Source organism: Lytechinus pictus, chromosome 1, assembly GCF_037042905.1.
Source record: "Lytechinus pictus isolate F3 Inbred chromosome 1, Lp3.0, whole genome shotgun sequence".
NCBI classification, from domain to species: domain Eukaryota; kingdom Metazoa; phylum Echinodermata; class Echinoidea; order Temnopleuroida; family Toxopneustidae; genus Lytechinus; species Lytechinus pictus.
In genome coordinates this window covers 9,123,493-9,143,809 of record NC_087245.1, presented here as the reverse complement: position 1 = coordinate 9,143,809, position 20,317 = coordinate 9,123,493, and the positions used below count along the sequence as shown (strand labels likewise).

The 20,317-nt window shown below is 35.2% G+C and overlaps 2 protein-coding genes across 2 annotated transcripts in view; both read left to right on the top strand.

The window, feature by feature from the left end:
* The window catches only part of LOC135153222 (uncharacterized), a 1,173,865-nt gene that overhangs the window by 445,408 nt on the left and 708,140 nt on the right, over positions 1 to 20,317 (top strand). The gene's annotated exons all lie outside the window — the stretch shown is intronic.
* Positions 6,908 to 19,924, top strand: LOC129283499 (deoxycytidylate deaminase-like). Its single transcript, XM_064095363.1, has 5 exons — positions 6,908 to 7,179; positions 15,215 to 15,314; positions 16,391 to 16,529; positions 18,372 to 18,591; positions 19,170 to 19,924. The coding sequence occupies exons 1-5, from the start codon at positions 7,121 to 7,123 to the stop codon at positions 19,213 to 19,215; spliced, it is 564 nt and encodes a 187-aa protein (XP_063951433.1). The 5' UTR covers positions 6,908 to 7,120; the 3' UTR covers positions 19,216 to 19,924.

Sequence of the window (20,317 nt, the reverse complement as noted above, 5' to 3'; positions counted from 1 at the left end):
GAAGACCGCCTTTACATTCATTCTATTACATTTGGGCGCACAGGCTGACACCCACACTGTAAAAAAATATTGGGTAAAATTTTTACCACCACGACACGATTATGTCTCCAACCAATTTGGGGAAGCATATTGTCCAGTAAGGTTAAAAAATAAGCACCAATTACTTTAGAATGGCAAAATTTTCATCACACTGGATAAATAAAAGAAATGCCCAATGTTGGTTGGACACATGATTACCCTCATGGAGCACTTTTAACGAATATTTTTAGAGTGCATACAAAATACAAGCTACACACCCCTACCCACTTCATCCGCTATCAGAGGCTAGCAAAAATTGCGGCCCAAATAACGATTTTGTTACCATGGTTCTTTGATTTTTCTCTTTGATATGGATTCAGCTGGTTTCAAGGGTTTCATTCTCCTTTAATTGCAAATTATGCGCTGCTGACAAACAAACACACACAAAGTGCAACGGCCATCCATCCATATTGTGTTTTTTTCGAGATCATTAGGCACCTTACATGGCAAAGACGATTGGGGCAATGCATTGCAAGGGCATACAGCTAGTGGTAGCACAGAATTAGTGCTCTTTAGTTCTAAAAAGTTCTAGGCATGTCTTCACGAATATTCTATGAGAAAACCGATCATTTCATATCCCCACTTGTTCTTTTGTATTTTATTATATGAAATTAGGTTTATATTAAATTTTTTTCTAACACGAACTTAACAAATAAGAATGACAACTCATTTAGTGCATTAGATACTCCTTGCTGCAGCTTGTTTCATTATAATGAAGACATATAATTTACACACAATAAATGAAACAATTATGATTTCATAACGTGGAGAAGGTTTACGGTTCACCATGTGTAAAATGAAGAAGGGAAGGAAATACAGCCAGAAAATTTTAAATGGAAAGATGAGAAAAGATGAAAAGAGGAAATTAGAAGTATTCTTTTCTTGAAAGTGAGTGAAGTCCTGAAAAGGACTGTAAATCAGATGAGATGACATGGATGAGCTGAATATGGCTTGAGTATAGCGATTGTTTAGTAGTAGGTTTAGTAGTAGCAGGATAAAGGTAACTCGACATTTCGGGCAGGTTGACTGTCATCCTGCTACTAGTCAAACCATCGCTACTAGCTCAAGCCATATTCAGCTCATCTCATCTGGTTTACAGTCCTTTTCAGGACTTCACTCACTTTCAAGAAAAGAATCCTTCTAATTTAATCATTTCATCCTTTCTCGTCTTTCTATTTCAATTTTTCCTGCCTGTATTTCCTTCCCTTCTTCATATTCTGATTATTTTTAATTATCATTTTTGATCTTGGATCTGGACATTTTAAGGACATTTTGTCATAATAAAAAAAATAATGATTACCTTCCTATTCCTCTTCCTAAACTCGAGATTAATTCGTTGATGTCCCATTCTGAAAATAGGGACAATGTAATCATTAGGAATTCATGGATATGTTATTATCTTATTTATATATCTATCAAGCCTCATAAATCTTTTGATATTAAGACCTAAAAACTGGACACTTTAAGCACTTTTTTAATTATGAATAGGGTGCATGGGTACATAGATATATTTTTTAATAATGCGAGCGCAAATCGCGAGCCGAAATTAATGATAAAGCAGTCATGAAAAGGGGAATTTTAAGTCGTTTTTCAAAATCAACTTCCAGGTATACCTAACTCACCTGGATCCGCCTATAAAAAAAGCGTTTGCCACTTTCTAGTTTATTCATTGGCAAAAAAGAATGCCTATATATTGAAATTCCTGCGTGAATGTACCTTAACAAAAGTTCCAATAAAAGATGGAATCATTTCCCGCGCGGAGCGCGCGGAAAATCATAATTTTGTTTTGTACTATAGATGTAAAAACCTAATTTTATAATGGATTTGATTGACTTGCCTATTTTTGTGTAACTTTATAGTTTTATTTTCTTTTTGCACTTGTACGGATTATTAGGGGGAGGGGCAAAACGCTATGTTGCCCCCCATATTTTCGTTGATGGGGCGATTGTCCCCTCCTGCCCCCAAGGATCGACGCCTCTCGAACACAATGTGAAATGATCTTCACGCTGTTTAATATGAGCATTTTAATAGTGTGAAACACATAATATCACATATTCGACCATGTGAACATGCTGTAAACAGTCACACTGTCGAGGTGTCCAGTGTGAAAATATTTACACTTTTTTATATAAATTTGAGCATTTCACCTGAGGGTGAATGAAATTATCACATAGTCCACTATGTGAACAGACTGTGATCACACTGTGTGACACCGTGTTCTTTTTATAGCAGTGTCGTAAGGGAATCGCAAGCTGTAAATAAATGAATGTATGAATAAATAAATATATAACGATATGACTATATATATATATATATATATATATTGTAAAGAAATGAATGACGAGAACAATGGTAGGCGTAGCTTAAATCAAGGTTCCCCAGAGCTTTCTACCCTTTGGAAAAATTGGTGATGCCGAAAAAATGTCTCTGCCGGGAATCGAACCCGGGCCCCCAGCTTTGAACGCCGGTGCCTTAACCACTAGACCACAGTGACGGGTTAGTGGCTAGGGCGACCCCGATCCGATTGACCGTCAGATAGACAGATTTTCAACACTATACCAAATATAATTTCCTTTGTCGGGTGAAGGTGGGTTTTGAACAATGACAAGCCGCCATGCCTCAGCTGGATCAAAGCCATTGCTTTGATACAGTACACGTATGGGAGAAAGTATACAAATGTGTGAAGTTATACATGTACAACAGCTTTGGCAACTCTTTTAATTTTAAATATTGTAAAGAAATGAATGAAGAGAACAATGGTAGGCGTAGCTTAAATCAAGGTTCCCCAGAGCTTTCTACCCTTTGGAAAAATTGGTGATGCCGAAAAAATGTCTCTGCCGGAATGGAACCCGGGCCCCCAGCTTTGAACGCCGGTGCCTTAACCACTAGACCACAGAGACGGGTTATTGGCTAGGGCGACCCCGATCCGATTGACCGTCAGATAGACAGATTTTTGACATTATACCAATTATAATTTCCTTTGTCGGGTGAAGGTGGGTTTTGAACAATGACAAGCCGCCATGCCTCAGCTGGATCAAAGCCATTGCTTTGTGGTCTAGTGGTTAAGGCACCGGCGTTCAAAGCTGGGGGCCCGGGTTCGATTCCCGGCAGATACATTTTTTCGGCATCACCAATTTTTCCAAAGGGTAGAAAGCTCTGGGGAACCTTGATTTAAGCTACGCCTACCATTGTTCTCTTAATTCATTTCTTTACAATATTTACGATTAAAAGAGTTGCCAAAGCTGTTGTACATGTATAACTTCACACATTTATATATATGTATATATATATATAAAAGAGAAACAAGGTTGAAATTTTCATGCTTTAATCCAACAAAATTTATTTATTATTTTTTTTTTGCTTGTCAATTTTTTTCTGGTACGAAATCCTTTATTTGTGTTCGAAGACCTTTTTTTTTTTTTTTTTTTTTTTCTTGTCAAATTTTTGGGCGGACGGTTTTGCCCCCCCCCTGTGGAAAATCCTAGGTACGCCACTGCTACTGGGTACATAGTTTTTGCTGTATGAAAGTACTGAGTATAGTGAAATAGTGTGTTACCATTCAAGTGGGCAAATATCACAAGACTATACTGTTTAGAATGTTTAGAATTATCTTGCCAAGATAAAAGTAGTTGAGGACTTGAAATGGGGTTATTAAAGGTTTCAGAATCGCATGCCATTTAAAGGAAACTTTCACAAACGTTCACAAATATCACCAGTCTTGTGACGAGGCGCACCTATTCAAAAAGCTAATTTTTTAGTATCCATTAACCTCACCTTTTGGAAATTAGGGGCCCTTTTTCGAATGATCGAGTTACACGATTACCCTATAATATAGCATAAGCACTACATCTATACGTTGACTCATATGCCCGGATGGTATGCTAATGATTCGAAAACTATCAGACTCACTAAAAAATAAAGGGGGGGGGGGGTCAATAGATCTATCGAAATTACCCCTATTCTTATTTTACCCTTACCTTATAAACTGAAGTAACACTTGTCTTGAAATAGGTTCCTTCGAATATTAACGGTTGCTTGTATTGTTACATGAGATTGAACATTCTGTCGACCCTTGATAGAACGTACTGCTATCCCGGTAACATGTACGCAGTAAAGTGTCTTGGCTATTGACAGAAAGTAAATTAAAGCCTTATAAGTTGTCACTCCCCCGTAAAATCTTACGATTTGTGACCAACGGCTAAAATATATGTTTCATAATGATATCACAACTTCGACACGCTCTTCATTATCTATGTGCCCTTTGGCTATTATAAAACAGACAGATTTTTGTTCTGAAAGACAATCCTCTCGACTAAGTCTTTTGTAACTCATCTTAGTATGTAATGAAAATAACAAATCTTGTCCTTCATTTAGTCAATTATTAATGAGGTATTTTCCCCTTGGCTAAAGTAATAAAAACAAATCAAATCATATAGATCACTTTTTCCATTGTCACTATTTTCAGTTTGTGATCGTGTAGCGCGACCCTTCCTGGATCAATTTAGGAAGAATTAAAGGAAAAAAATAAACAGATAATCAGGTAGATTAAAAACATCTAAATTCATGTATATAGTGGGTAACAAAAATGTTTGTTAACAGATGTTTGTGAAAAAATGTTATATATCTATTTTTTATGACAAATAATTTTGTATAATTCATATTGAAAAATGATAATTGGTGAAATTTGAAGAAATTGAATGTTTATTTAAATTGAATTGAAATATCCTTATAGTTCAAATAATATAATAGAGGAAGACCGCCTTTACATTCATTCTATTACATTTGGGCGCACAGGCTGACACCCACACTGTAAAAAAAATATTGGGTAAAATTTTTACCACCACGACACGATTATGTCTCCAACCAATTTGGGGAAGCATATTGTCCAGTAAGGTTAAAAAATAAGCACCAATTACTTTAGAATGGCAAAATTTTCATCACACTGGATAAATAAAAGAAATGCCCAATGTTGGTTGGACACATGATTACCCTCATGGAGCACTTTTAACGAATATTTTTAGAGTGCATACAAAATACAAGCTACACACCCCTACCCACTTCATCCGCTATCAGAGGCTAGCAAAAATTGCGGCCCAAATAACGATTTTGTTACCATGGTTCTTTGATTTTTCTCTTTGATATGGATTCAGCTGGTTTCAAGGGTTTCATTCTCCTTTAATTGCAAATTATGCGCTGCTGACAAACAAACACACACAAAGTGCAACGGCCATCCATCCATATTGTGCTTTTTTCGAGATCATTAGGCACCTTACATGGCAAAGACGATTGGGGCAATGCATTGTAAGGACATGCAGCTAGTTGTAGCACAGAGTTAGTTCTCTTTAGTTCTAAAAAGTTCTAGGCATGTCTTCACGAATATTCTATGAGCAAACCGATCATTTCATATCCCTACTTGTTCTTTTGTATTTTATTATATGAAATTAGGTTTATATTCAATTTTTTTCTAACATGAACTTAACAAATAAGAATGACAACTCATTTAGTGCATTAGATACTCCTTGCTGCAGCTTGTTTCATTATAATGAAGACATATAATTTACACACAATAAATGAAACAATTATGATTTCATAACGTGGAGAAGGTTTACGGTTCACCATGTGTAAAATGAAGAAGGGAAGGAAATACAGCCAGAAAATTTTTAATGGAAAGACGAGAAAAGATGAAAAGAGGAAATTAGAAGTATTCTTTTCTTGAAAGTGAGTGAAGTCCTGAAAAGGACTGTAAACCAGATGAGATGACATGGATGAGCTGAATATGGCTTGAGTATAGCGATTGTTTAGTAGTAGGTTTAGTAGTAGCAGGATGAAGGTTACTCGACATTTCGGGCAGGTTGACTGTCATCCTGCTACTAGTCAAACCATCGCTACTAGCTCAAGCCATATTCAGCTCATCTCATCTGGTTTACAGTCCTTTTCAGGACTTCACTCACTTTCAAGAAAAGAATCCTTCTAATTTCCTCTTTTCATCCTTTCTCGTCTTTCTATTTCAATTTTCCTGCCTGTATTTCCTTCCCTTCTTCATATTACACATGGTGAACCGTAAACCTTCTCCACGTTATAAACTCCACCATGCAAACCTACAAAGATCATCTGAATTTTGATTTCATGTCATAACATAAGAAAAAGGAAAGTGGTGACGTGACGTCATGAACCCACCTAATCAATATTCATGATGACGTGCCTTTTCACAAAATATTGCTAAACTTTAAAATTCAATAACTTCGTTATTTATTGTTCGATTCTGATGAAATTTTCAACATTTTGCTTTGTAAATTCTACCCTTTTTATTCAGATATAAACATTTTCAGCCCGCACATCCCTTTAAACTACACTGATTTCAAGACATTTACAAACCTTGAAAAAGAAAGCCTCCATCTCTTAGAATTTTTAGCATCATAGGCTACCCCATGAGTTTGTAGTAATGAATCGATCACGGGTATGACCGGGTAATAAATTCGGGCGCATCGTTTTGTTAAATACATGTTGTAGCTGATGTTTGTTGATTTGGAAAACTAATTCACATCCAGGTGAGATTCCATCGAATACATGAAGTAGGACAAGTCAACTGCAGCCCACTGATTTATGCTATATAGTCATACCGACAAATCCGAAGGTCAATCTTGAGTCGGTTCCGTCGATATATTGAATTGAATTTATTTCCGTTAAAAATGATAACAATACATATAAAATGATATTGACAAATGAAAACGGGAGGATGCCCCTACTCAGCAGCATCAATCATGGTGCTGCTGGTCTACCGTTGTCCCTGAGGGCGTTCAAACAGTCACACATAAAAAAAATAAAATTCGTCCTAATCCAGATACAATTGCACTTCGTTTAAATAAATGAAGTCGTTCAGGTCAAACTTTGTTGGCAAACACGTCACTTCAACCGATCTCTAAAACGATCTCGAAACTTTGATCTCCATTCTGAATCGTGTCCTTTTCTGAGATCGATCGTGCGTATGGAATGCCTGAGACATATAACTGTCTGAATAATTTACAGGAGACTAATAAAAATTATGAACAGAAGCACTGAGAAGAAAACAACCGAGGAATCAAATAATAATGATAATACAATGTAAGTATTTTTATTGTGATTATTACAAGAGGATAAATATGATTGCTTGTGTTTGCTTACTTCGTGTATACGAAGGCCTAGTATTTTGTTATCTATTTTTTTCAACAATAATTATCCTTTTCCTATCCATTTGCTTCAGTCTTTTCTTTTACGTGGGGGGTTCTTTCATACAAATGATTTTATTGCCAATCTGGTATTCCCTAGTACCACATAAAATTTCATTAGAGAGTTAGATACATTCGTTTTTTTTGTCCGGTCGACGAATGGCACGTGAACAGTGAATGCCATATTCATAGTATGAAAAAGACCAAAATAGATCAAAATGAGCTTCGAAAATTTAGAAAGGGGGGAGAATACAACTTTACAAATCAGTGGCGTACCGTGGGTCACGGCATGGGGGGGGGGGGGGGCACCAGAACAATTTTGAGTCACTTAGTGAGCGCGCTCAGTTGCCAGGTTTACTGACCTAATAGAGACATTTTAAGGATAGTGCCATAAAACAAATATGTATCCCACTGATCAAATAATGCGAGTATATACATTTTTGATATTCAGACCTAAAAAGGGACATTTTAAGCAATTTTTTGTTATGATGATACGTACCTGTCTCGCTAAACAAACAATGCGAGCGCGAAGCGCGAGCTGAATTTTTTTTATATATTGACCCCAAACAGGGACATTTTAAGGACTATATTTTAGGAATCCATTAGGAGTATACATATCTCACCAATCACCATAGTCATCTTATTCGAGTACCAAGCGCTTGCCGATTTTGTACATCTAAACACATGAAGCAATTGCACTCATTGTAATTATCATCCGCATCTCTCTAATCGAGTATTGCAAGGACTTTAGAAGGGAAAATTAAAGAAATTCAGACCTGAAGAGGGGCATTTTAAGGCTGGTTTGTAGGAATGCACTAAGACAATACGTATTTTATTAACCAAATTATGCGAGCGCGAAGCATGAGCTGAAAATTTTTGGTATTCAGATTAGAAAAAGGGACATTTTAAGGACTGATTTTAGGAATTCATGAAGAGCAGACACATCTCACCAATCCACTGATGCAAACGTAAGCACGGACAGGAAATGTTTAATATTAAGACATTATAATGGGGCGATCACTTTAAGTATTCATGAAAAAGAAGCATAATTATGTCACTATATAAAACAATAATAACTCGAAGTGCGAGAAATATATTTGGCTTATATTGACTTGAAAACGGGAGGTTTGAGTACAACAGGATTATATATCTCGTTAAACAGACAATGCGAGCACTAGGAACAATGAAGACAGGCCCTGAGCAAATTATGTTTCATATAAAGTAATGAAAAAAAAATGTTTCTTATGTAATATAACATAGCATAATTATAATATAACATTTTAATGAACAATAATTTCTTCTTTCCCACTACGTTTCTCTTCCTTTCTCCCTCTTTTTCTCCTTTTCCCCCGTTTTTTTTTTGCCAGCCGATGGGGGGGGGGGGGGGCACGTGCCCCATGCCCCCCCCCCCGTAGTTACGCCACTGTTTACAATATAACACTAATCATAAGGAAATTGATATTTACACATTGTTCTGATTTGCAATCTAATATTTTATCTTGTCAAAAGTTGGAGAACAAACATGTACTTTATCGTGATTATGACATAATAAATATCAGTTGAAACAATAAGAACGTGACCTATACTATAAAAACGATGGAAACACATTTTGAAAGGTAAAGGTCGAATAAGGGGATGGTAATGAATGGCTCTTCAAATCAGAAGGAAAAATACACATGATAAAAGAGTGAGAAAAATAGGACAACTTATAAGTTCGAATATATCAAAATGAGGGACAAAATAAATATAGATCTAAAGGATAGTTATATTGCGGAACAAAGGGAGGGGGCTGGGGACTACATCACCTTTTTTCTGTAATTATGTAGACAGGCGTAAAAATTACCATCATAATAAGACATGTTCATTCCCAAATTCCAGTTCAGCCCCATCCCTTTCAAATTTCTTCCGCACCCTTGTACTGTAAGAACGGCATGGACCCTATCACCACGTTTAATGTCAGGAAATGCCCGGTCTTAAATTTTTATAGCGAGCGAATCGAGAAAGAAAAAAAAAACATTATCTAAATACAGAAGACCTCATATTTTGCAATATACATAGGGTAAAGACCACGATTATTTGAATTTTCTGTAGATTAGATCATCTTACCCGAATGACTTTGTTTACCAAAACTATTATATAAAAACATAATGCATACTCAGTTTTGTAATACGATATCTATTATCAATATACTTTCAGATTGTTATATATAAGAAGAATTGTAAGAGTAATTACATTCATTTATTTAGTTATTTTCTCTTTAAGAATATTCCAGAATGTCCTGGCAGTAAAGTTTTATTAGGCACTATATTTAATGAGATAAAGTAATTTCTGTTATTTCTGCAATTTGCAAAGATACATGATGGAGAAGGCTACACAATAGGCTGAGGAATTTTGTTATTTAAGGCGGACAATAGAGCTTCCTCGGGCAGTGAGGTCATTCAAGAAGGTTTTAGAATTTGATTGCTCCAGAAAGAAGGAGAATGTTCTTTTTGTAGACAATACTAGACAAGCCTCTAGAATAGTGAATAATTTGTATATAAGCTTCTTCAAGGATAAATCATATCAGATCAGAGCTAAGAGTTTCACGCCAGACTTATGCCAGAGCAGACTTTATTTCCACCTGGAATATTTATCTTCTGTGGAATTACTTGCACACCACCATCAATGAACTGTTTGCAGTTATTTTGCGACAGGAATTCTCAGTTCTCATCGAGATCATCAACCTGTTTTAATGAACACTCTTCAACCCATGGATTGCTGAAATTGACTGTTAATCATCATCAACATCGTCTTCACGGACATTTCAACTCGTTACAGTGACTTATCTTTCATCGTCATCGTGCTTCAACATCAGTTTCATCATCGCCATCATTGTGAACTTTCATTTTATACGGAATCTTCGATCGCCAACCTACTTGGATTATTACTTGGATATAGTATCATCACTTCGGAATTTTACCTCTAGCACTTCAAGAGATTGATATATATATACCAATATATATTTATTTGTGTTTTGTTATGATTGTTATATTTCCTGTAATAAAAAAAAAGGGAAATCAAGTTTAAATTTTAATTTTTTTTCATTGTTATTTGTTGCAGTATCGTAACACAATGCAAAAGCAAGCAAGCGGTTTTAAAAGGCATTTCCTTCAATCTGAGTTCATTTGCCACTGGTGTTTGTGAAATGGGATATGATGTGGTACAGAGAGAGGTAGGAGAAAGAAGAGGAATCAAATGATATTAAGAACAAAAATAAAAACAAGAAATGAAGAAAAAAAATTAGAAATCATTCTTCCCTTTCCTCTAAAGTCGTTTCATTTTATCTTGTCATTTTCTTTAATTTCCCTTTTCCACCATCCACCTATTGTTTCATCTCCTTTGGTGTATTTGCCGACAAAAACCAAATGAGTTCATGGGGGCAGCACTGCGTCCACTTCAGCGGCGATTTTTCTTCCTTTGTGATCAAATATTTATTTGTCATAAGTTTCGTAGTCCTAATTCTGTGCAAATATTATTACGAAAGTGATGTAATTTAGAGAGTTCACGAAAGGGTGACACCTGGGTGACCTGGAAATTGGTTAGCCGGAGATAGGTAATACTCGAGGAAGATTAAAATATATCTTCATGCAAGGTTTTCTGGGCTTCTGAGGAAGTGTGGAAAAAGATTACGTTGCGATATCTTTTGCACACCTATTTTCCCATTATAGTGTTCACAGAATTAAATGAGGTGGACAGAGACAAGTTGGAAGAGACTAAAGATGCCAAGTTTATAATACAAATCTTTTGCATGCCCTTGGTATAATCTTATTTCGTGTTGATTGTTTTGTTATATTCTATCATGTCTGGCTTCCTGTACCAGGATATAATCAGCAACGGTGATGGACAGAACATGCTCCAGGAAAGACATGCATTGATTTATTGAATATTGATCATGACAGAAATTAGAAAGAATCCAGAAAAAAAGTTTGTAAGATTATACTAGGCAAAAAAAAAATCATTTGAATTATGAAGATGTTTAAAACGATGTAAACTGAATACATTAACAGATAGACGCAAACAATTATATCATGATTTTGCATTGTTAGCAAATCTGTTAGCAAAACCCGCCTTGTAAAATCTGGTTACCGGAAAGGAACGTTGATAGCATGACTTTACGCAAAAGTACATGTATATGCGATACAGATGCAGGACCTCCCGTTTTAAACATAGTGCAATACCTTTTTGTCAATATTTCCACCATAGTTTCATAATGTACACTGGATTTTCCTTAATGTGCCATTAGTTTTATCATTATTATATCATTGTCTTATTCTACATGTATTGTGAAATTGCTATACCTCTGTAAATGCATACATTTCAACTTTTTAGCTGCAGTATGTGTACGATTGATTTACTTGAAATAAATAAACCATAAAAAGAAAATGAGAACTCCCCGGCATGCCATCTCCCTATGTAATGACAATATTAGTGACGGGAATAAAAATGATATTTGATGACCACGCCCTTCTCTTCTTTCATCAGACCATTCCGCGATCAGATAGGCAGGGCTGCAATCCGGCCTTTATGCTATAATCAACATATCTGTAATATTTGATTAAACCCATTTATAAGAAAGTGTCTAACATAAGTAATTCAATTCAATTATCTATACTTATGATCTTTATTTGTTACGAGCGAGGGGCTACCTGTCTCACAATTGTTTATAATTTTTTTTGCCCTTTTCTACTGTTACTAGAATAATTGCCCTTAAATTTTTGTAAATATTAATTTTGTAGAAAGGGAATATGATATTACGCTGTCCAATCAATATTAGTTTGATGGGATTGGATTCTGATCTACACAAATCTCATGATCCATAATGAAGAAACGAATTACCATCTAATGTCATGAATGTAGGCACGTGGCTAGTATTAGCGAAATAAGCAGTAGTGTGACTATGGGGGCACGTCCCCCCCTTCCCATCGGCTGGCAAAAAAAACCCGGGGGAAGGAGAAAAAAAGGGACAAGAAAGAGAAACGTAGTGGGGAAGGAAGAAGGGATTATTGTATCATATTATATTATGTCATATTATACATTTAGTGCATGCTGAGGAGTTTCATATGCCATAATATGAGTGTTCATAGATTTCATTTTTCTCGCGTGCGTTTATATTTTAACGAGGTCGCAGGCCGAGTTGAAATATATCGTGGCCATTTACCGGATTACGTAATTTTCAAGAAGAGGGCAATTGACCAATCAGAAGCCTTCTCTCATACAACCCATCTTATATGATATTTTATTATAATAAGATTTGTTTTAACGTCAAGAAACACGTGTCCGCACTGTCTGTTTAATGAGATAAATGGTACACCTGTTCAAGGAGATTAAATGGTACTAAAACATTTTGTTTTCAAGTCGATATACACCAAATATATATCCTCGCACTTCAAGCTGTTATTATTTCATGTGGTGACACATATTATGATTCTTTTTTATGACTACTTAGAGTGACTGCACCCTTTTAAAGTATGAATATAAAAAAATTTCAGTCCATGCTTACGTTCGCATAGACTGGTGAGATTTGTCTGCTCTTCTTGAATTCCTAAAAACACTCCTTAAAATATCCCTTTTTCTGGTCTGAATATAAAAAATGTTTCAGCTCGAGCTCATCATTTGGTTAGGGAAATGCGTATGGTCTTAATGAAGTACTGCAAGCCATAGAATGTTGTTCTTCAGGTCTGAATATCAAAAATTCTGCAGCTCGCGCTCCGCGCTCACAATATTTGATTTGTGAGATATGTATCATGTTCATGATAACAATGACTACTAAAAGTGCTTCATGTGTTTAGGTGTAATTCTAAAAAAGATCATCACGCGCTTGGCGCTCGAATTAGACGTTTATGGTGAGATTGTATGCTCTTCATGAATTCCTAAATAATAGTCCTTAAAATGTCCCTGTTTGCGGTCAATATTCAGCTCGTGGTTCGAGCTTGCATTGTTTGTTTAGTAAGACAGGTACGCACACGTATCATGATTCAATAATTTGCTTATAGTGTCCCTTTTTTAGTCTGAATATAAAAAAAATGTCAGCTCGCGCTCGCGTTATTTGGTCAGTGAGATACATATCATTATAATGGCACAGTCCTTAAAATGTCTCTATTATGTCAGTTTACCCGGCTATTGAGCGCGCTTTGCGCGACTCAAAATTTTTGCTGGTGCCGCCCCCATGCCATGACCCACGCTACGCCACTGAAAATAAGGTTAGTATTTTGACAATTTTGGTAATTAAAATTTTGAGTTGATTATCATAACCAACATTTACAAATATATTTTCTTCCACCCTTCCATCCCATAACCAGGACACGGTAATACAAGACATTTGATCACAAAAAGAATCATTGCATTTTAACCAGAATATCAATCGTAAAAAAATAAATGGTTTGAATAATCACTAAATTTTGTGTCACGAGAGTAAGAACTTCCACATCATCCGAACATTAAGTTGATTTCAACAGATAGAATAGAGGAGAGAAAATAAAAAGAGTATAACATCGAATACTCCATCATGATTGTATGCATTTTCTGAAGTTACTAGAAAGGTACATAACATGTGCATACTGTTTTGTTTGGTCTAATTGCCAAAGTTGGGACGTGTGTTTGAGGTTTTATGTACTCTAAAATTGAATTTAATTCACTAGCCAAGCTCATTTCAATACATACGCGAGCAAGGTACGCCAACCGAGGACGCTTCCTGCTGGCCTACATAGTGTACACACACCCACACCCACACACACACACACACACACACACACACGCACACACAGATTCATTTTATTTGGCCGACCGGAACTTGTTACAAATGATGAGTTTACTATATGAAATGGTTAGTAATAAGATGAGGGATTGATTGGCATGAATTGTGAAATGGTTGTAATACGTCTCCAGTAAAAATGCAAGAAAATGTCTCTAAAGGAAGGTCATTACTAACACCCCCCCCCCACAAACAATATGTTAGTACTGTTTTAGGAAAGATTTATATATATTCCATTTTGTATTCTTATTTTCTGATGTCAGCACCGTGATCACATGCAGATAATTATTTCTAAATTTCATTTTATCTAAATTTGTTTTAAAGGTCAAGTCCACCTCAGAAAAATGTTGATTTTAATCAATAGAGCAAAATCAGACAAGCAATAGGCTGAAAATTTTATCAAAATCGGATTTGAAATAAAAAAGTTATGACATTTTAAAGTTTCGCTTATTTTTCACAAAATAGTTATGTGCACAATTTAGTCATATGGAAATGAGAGAATCGATGATGTCCCTCACTCACAATTTATTTTGTTTTTTATTGTTTGAATTAAACATTGTTTAATTTTTTACAGATTTGACCATAAGGACAAACTTGATAGACCCATAAATTGCTAAACAATGGTAATTCCACATGTTCAGGGAGAAATAAAACTTTGTTTCACAGGACAATGGGGAGAAGATTAGAAGATTTCATATTTCCTATAATAAAAAACAAAAGAAATAGTGAGTGAGTGATGTCATCAGTTCCCTCATTTGCATACCGACCGGGGTGGTGTTTCATAAAGCTGTTCGTAAAGTTACGAATGACTTTACGCACGACTGGAACCTGTTCTAAGGCGCTCAATCAGTTACATAGGGATATCATTTAGAACAAGAAATGGTCACCAGTCGTGCGTAAAGTCATTCGTAACTTACGAACAGCTTTATGAAACGGGCCCCAGGATGTGCATAGAACTGTTTTGTGAAATTAAGCGAAACCTAAAAATATCATAACTTTCTTATTTTACATCCGATTTTGATGACATTTTCAGCATTATGCTTATTGGATTTTTCTCTTTTTATTCAAATCAACTTTTTGTTGGGGTGGACTTGTCCTTTAAAGACAAACAAAGAAATAAACTTTTGTATAAAAAATTAAGGTTCCATATAGGTCCCAGGAAGCAATTCTTGAGCGATGACGAGTACTTCATGATTGCAGCTCATTTAACTGCTCAAAGGAGCAAGGATCCAGTTACACCGGTATGTATTATTCCTTTAGTAACCATTACATCTAGTTGTACAATAAAATCCTTAGTGGGATGACGGTTGTAATACAGTGCACTATTTCTGAAAATCTACGAGCGAGCGAGAAAAGTAATTGCGTAAATAAACAAAATTATTACGTACGTATGGTATATACAGTATAAAATTTGATAATTTTTGCAAATCCTTCAAAGTAAACAAATGAAGAAGTATCAGCACAATAAAAGATTGACTGGCAGTCTAATTGATCAATGCATATTTCGTTATTAATTACTATTATTACTGTTATTGTTTTTATTAATATTACTGTTATTTTAATTATTGTTATTATTTTTATAATAATCATTATTGATATCATTATAATTATCATTATCATTATTATTATTAATATCATTATCATAATCATCATCATCATCATCAGCTTGATCGTCATTGTTGTTGTTCTTTGTGGGTGATACATTTCGCCGGTCTATCATTAATAGGAAGCCGGTTTTCGAGAGAGCCAAAATTGAGTTTAAAATCTTAATTTATAATCAAACATGACTTTTCTTCCTGCTTATTATCTTAATATTTACATTACTTGAGTAAAGGTAGGTCCAAATCTACATGGGAATATTTTGAATGAAATGAATATCTTTGAATGACCCAGTTAAAAAAAGGTAGATGTTAGTAGAATTATGTTTTATATTGAAGATTATTGCAATGACTACGTTTATGCCCTTGCATAACACAATAAATCAAGCAACCTATTTTCAAGAATCTGTACAACGTGTAGAGTATCTCTATATTAATTTTGAAATATAAAAAAGCTGATTTAAAGCTTCAGACGCTGCCGCCCAATCCATTTACAGAACTGACAGAAATTATTGCAATGCTCCAACCCGACACATCTCGGCAAAATAGACATGGTCGAGGATCAGTATACGGTTTATAAAGCCAGTCCATTCAAGAAAGAAAAGAAAGATGACAACGATAACGATTCATGTCTACCCCTCCCTCCCCTCCCTTCCTCGTAAATTAATACGGAACCATCAATTCTAATAATGCTGGTGAATGTTTTTCATTGTTACAAGGTGGGAGCATGCATAGTAACCTCGGATGGCAAGCTGGCCGGTACTGGTTTTAACAAAATGCCAGACGGGTGTTTAGATGATGAGTTCCCATGGGACGAACGTGATCTCAAAAATAAATATGATACAAAGTTTCCCTATGGTAAGTATCATTCGTAATTATTACCCAAGTCTTCTTAATTCATATTTACATGTACAGTCGCCCGAATCATGCTCTGCTGAAAAGACTCTGTTGTCCAACATTAATTGTTTCCCAAAGTGCGTTCACATATTGGAATACGATGTAAAACACAATGTGAAATGATCTTAAATCATCTTCAAACTGTTGAATTTGAGTAGTCCAATGTTGTGAATTGCAATCTTCACACGGTACACTTTGTGACCACACTGTGTACTTTATACTCATGCTTTTCTGAACAACCGGAACATGTTCCGATGCTGAAATAGATACCCCCAAACTTCCCAAATGCTTTAAAAAATTAGGACCGAATAACCCTACCAAACTTTGACAAATTATTCTAGTGGCGTAATGAGCCAAAAATTTAGAGGGGCCAGATATGGCGTATCGCGCAAAATTTAAATATTTTTTCATGGGCTTCAGCAGAGCCACAGAGGATTATCAATTGTTCATTGTTCATGGGGGGGGGGGGACATCTATTGATCAGTCCCCCAAACACAAAAAGATAATCCTCTATTCTGACGACCATGCATTCAGAAAATGATATCACATTTCACCCTTCTCTTTCCTTTTTCTTGGTCGTATTTTTTTTGGAGGGGGCAAGCGCCCAAATCTCCCGCCCATCTGTACGTCACTAAATTATACATTAAAATATGTTTCGAAAAAATGGAATGTATATCATCATTTTCAATTTTAGCTCGGAATTAAACCTGTCGGGATCGATTTACTACTTGAATATATGTTTCCGCAGTTCAAAAAGTCATGCCTAACTTTTTAAAATAGCCCTGTTAATGGAATATGGGCATAGCCCTGGGAAGCGGGGCTGCTGAATAGATGTATGAGGGGGAGGGGTGGTGCGTATGTTATACACCAGAGGCAGCACCACCAGGAAATGAGGTTTTTGAGAGAAAAACCTTTTTTCCTTGTTATTTTATTCTGACCAAAATAATTTTTATTTTGGAGTATAAAACACTTTTTTTTTTTTGGGGGGGGGGCTTGTATATTTTTTTCAAACCAGGCCCCTGAATATAAGCTACTTACTGACCTATTTATAAATATCTTCAATATACAGTAGGAAGTAACAAAGTGATGTCAGATAATTTTTCAAGCTGTAAAATAATAATTTCCACTAGCATGACTAGAGAGAGCTCTTAGGGCATTTTCAAAAGCAAACTCCCATCATTTGTTGTTTTAGAGATAATCATACACACAATGAAAAGTGTGTAAAATTGTGCCGTGTAACGTCAGTTACCGTGAAAATGCCCCTAAGCGTTTAATTATATAGTCTGTAATGTAAGCAGATAAAATTTATTTTGAATGAATCGTGAGGAAAACTTTCTTAAATTCTCCCCCTTTACCCATAAAAAATGATAAATAAAAGAGGCAATTCTTTAGCAATTTGAAATTAAAGAATTACTCCATGCCTAATTTTACTATCAAAATTATGATTTTTGTTTCCCTTGGAAGTCCACTCTGTTGATGACAAGCATTCCAAGGCCTAGCTGTGTAAACCTCCGCCGCAATCTTAAATTGCATACTGTGTCATACCGTTAAATGTGCTTATTTTCCCTTATGAAAAAAAAAACTTATTCTGAGCAATCGTTCGCCTAGCTCCCTTCCATGCAGATGAGCAACTACAAAACCAATTCATACCGTTTAGAATGCCCACTTAAAAAAAGAATTTCATGATCGGTAACAAAGAGCTCTTGAATAAAATAAACAGAAATTAAGCTTAAATCTTTGCCACCTAATCTAAAATGTCCTACTGTCGCCATTGAACATCTACTGTCATGAATGTTCATGCAGTGACTCACGCAGAGCTTAACGCATTGATGGAGAAGCAGGGATGTGACGTCAGAGGGGGTAAGATTTACATCACGCTGTTTCCCTGCAACGACTGTGCCAAGATGATTATACAAGCAGGCATTAAACACGTCTTCTACGCCTCTGATAAGTACAGGGATAGTAACATCTACCTCATGAAAGCATCTGAAATGATGATGGACTCTGCTGGAGTTACATATACGTGAGTAAATGAGGAATGATCTTAGGAGTGTGAGAGAAGGAGGGGGGGGGGGGTGATCTTGCTAAACGTGATATCTTTATTCTCGAGTTTATTCCCTCATTGCAATAGAAGAGTTGATATACGACAATTCTATCATTTTAATATTCTTCTTTCCTAATCGTCTTCCCTTTTCTTCATCTTTTTACAATTCCCGTAGTAATACATATTTTTTTGCATTATTATTATTATTGATTATTATCATTGCTATATTATCATTATTGTTGTCATTGTTATTAATATATTCATGATTATCATTATTATCGCAATTAAGTATAGTATAAGTAGTAGAGATACTAGAAGTAGTAGTAGTAAAAGTAGTAGTAGTAGTAGTAGTAGTAGTAGTAGTAGTAGTACTACTACTAGTAGTAGTAGTAGTAGTAGTAGTAGTAGTAGTAGTAGAAGTAGAAGTAGTAGCGGCTTTAGCAGCAGCAGCAGCAGCAGCACCACTACCACCAGCAGAGGTAATAGTAGTAGTATCAACTAAAATTTAATTCATTTATTACCTCAGCGTTTACTTAAAAATAGTATTTATTTTGCAGGAAACTCCGACCTACCTCAATTGTCATATCTCCTGAAGAAGAGTAAGAAATCATTCTAACCATACCAACAGTACGACAGATGATACTGCGACTGAAGAAGAAATTTCATAGGCATAAAGAAGGATAAGAACAGTCCGGACTTTCGAAGCCATAACTGGTTGTCATTGGTGTAGAATACGATGGATATGATACGATATTATCTTTTGTGGTGTCATTTGTGTCATTTCAGGTTTTGCATTTATTGCGTTATACATTGGTAAAAGGATAAAATTCAAAATTATAGAAGTCTACGTTGATACCTCATTTCAATGTTTACCATTTTTAGCATAATAATTGGCGTTATTCAAATGATTTATCAGAATACAATTTAATAATCCCTACCATTTTACTATTACGATCTTTTTAAAATGAGACACTGTTCAAAGTGTATGTAAATGATATGACAAAATGATTATGATATCAATTTTAGTCCGCTTTTCTTTCAAATTTCCCATAGAAAAAAATCATCTAAAATATAATAAACTTTATTGGCATTGTTGTGTTTTATCTTACCTTTACCTTTTACTCGATCATCAAGAATATACTTTTCAATAGACTCTGCCTCATAGATATTAGCTTATTAGTGGGAATTACTTTTATATTGTAAATGTTTATTCTAAGGATTTAATGGGCATTACTTTTATATCATATATATTACTTTTCCATTACCACGAAATAATGGGCATTATATTCCTATTAAAATATATTAGCAGTCATTACCTTTCTTTAGCAAGTAGAAATGTTTATAGCATTCTTTTTATTATTTTTTATATTATTTACATACGCTTAATTTAATCACCTTAGTGTAGTATCTTTGATTTCTATTTTATTCTATGAACACTTGTAGATAATTTTTGTTTCCAAATTTGTTTCCATTTGCTCTGGCGACAATTGCTGCGCTCTAAATTCCACACACTAATCAAAATAATGACCAACTTCAACCCTGAGTTTAACACTATACCCTTCCCTAAACCTAACCTAAAACCCTGTTGCAATCCCAACCCTAACCCTTCATCTTAGACGAAATTAAGCCAGGATCAATTGTCGTAGGAACAAATTTCATGTCACCGTATTTTCAAATGCCCGTAAACTGACATTTGACAATGCAC

Bases quoted from the DNA above. Each gene is read 5' to 3' on its own strand.
- LOC129283499 (XM_064095363.1), top strand. From the start codon at position 7,121: ATGAACAGAAGCACTGAGAAGAAAACAACCGAGGAATCAAATAATAAT. The intron at 15,315-16,390 runs GTATGTATTATT...CATTGTTACAAG, and splicing joins GCAAGGATCCAGTTACACCG to GTGGGAGCATGCATAGTAAC. The intron at 16,530-18,371 runs GTAAGTATCATT...ATGTTCATGCAG, and splicing joins TGATACAAAGTTTCCCTATG to TGACTCACGCAGAGCTTAAC.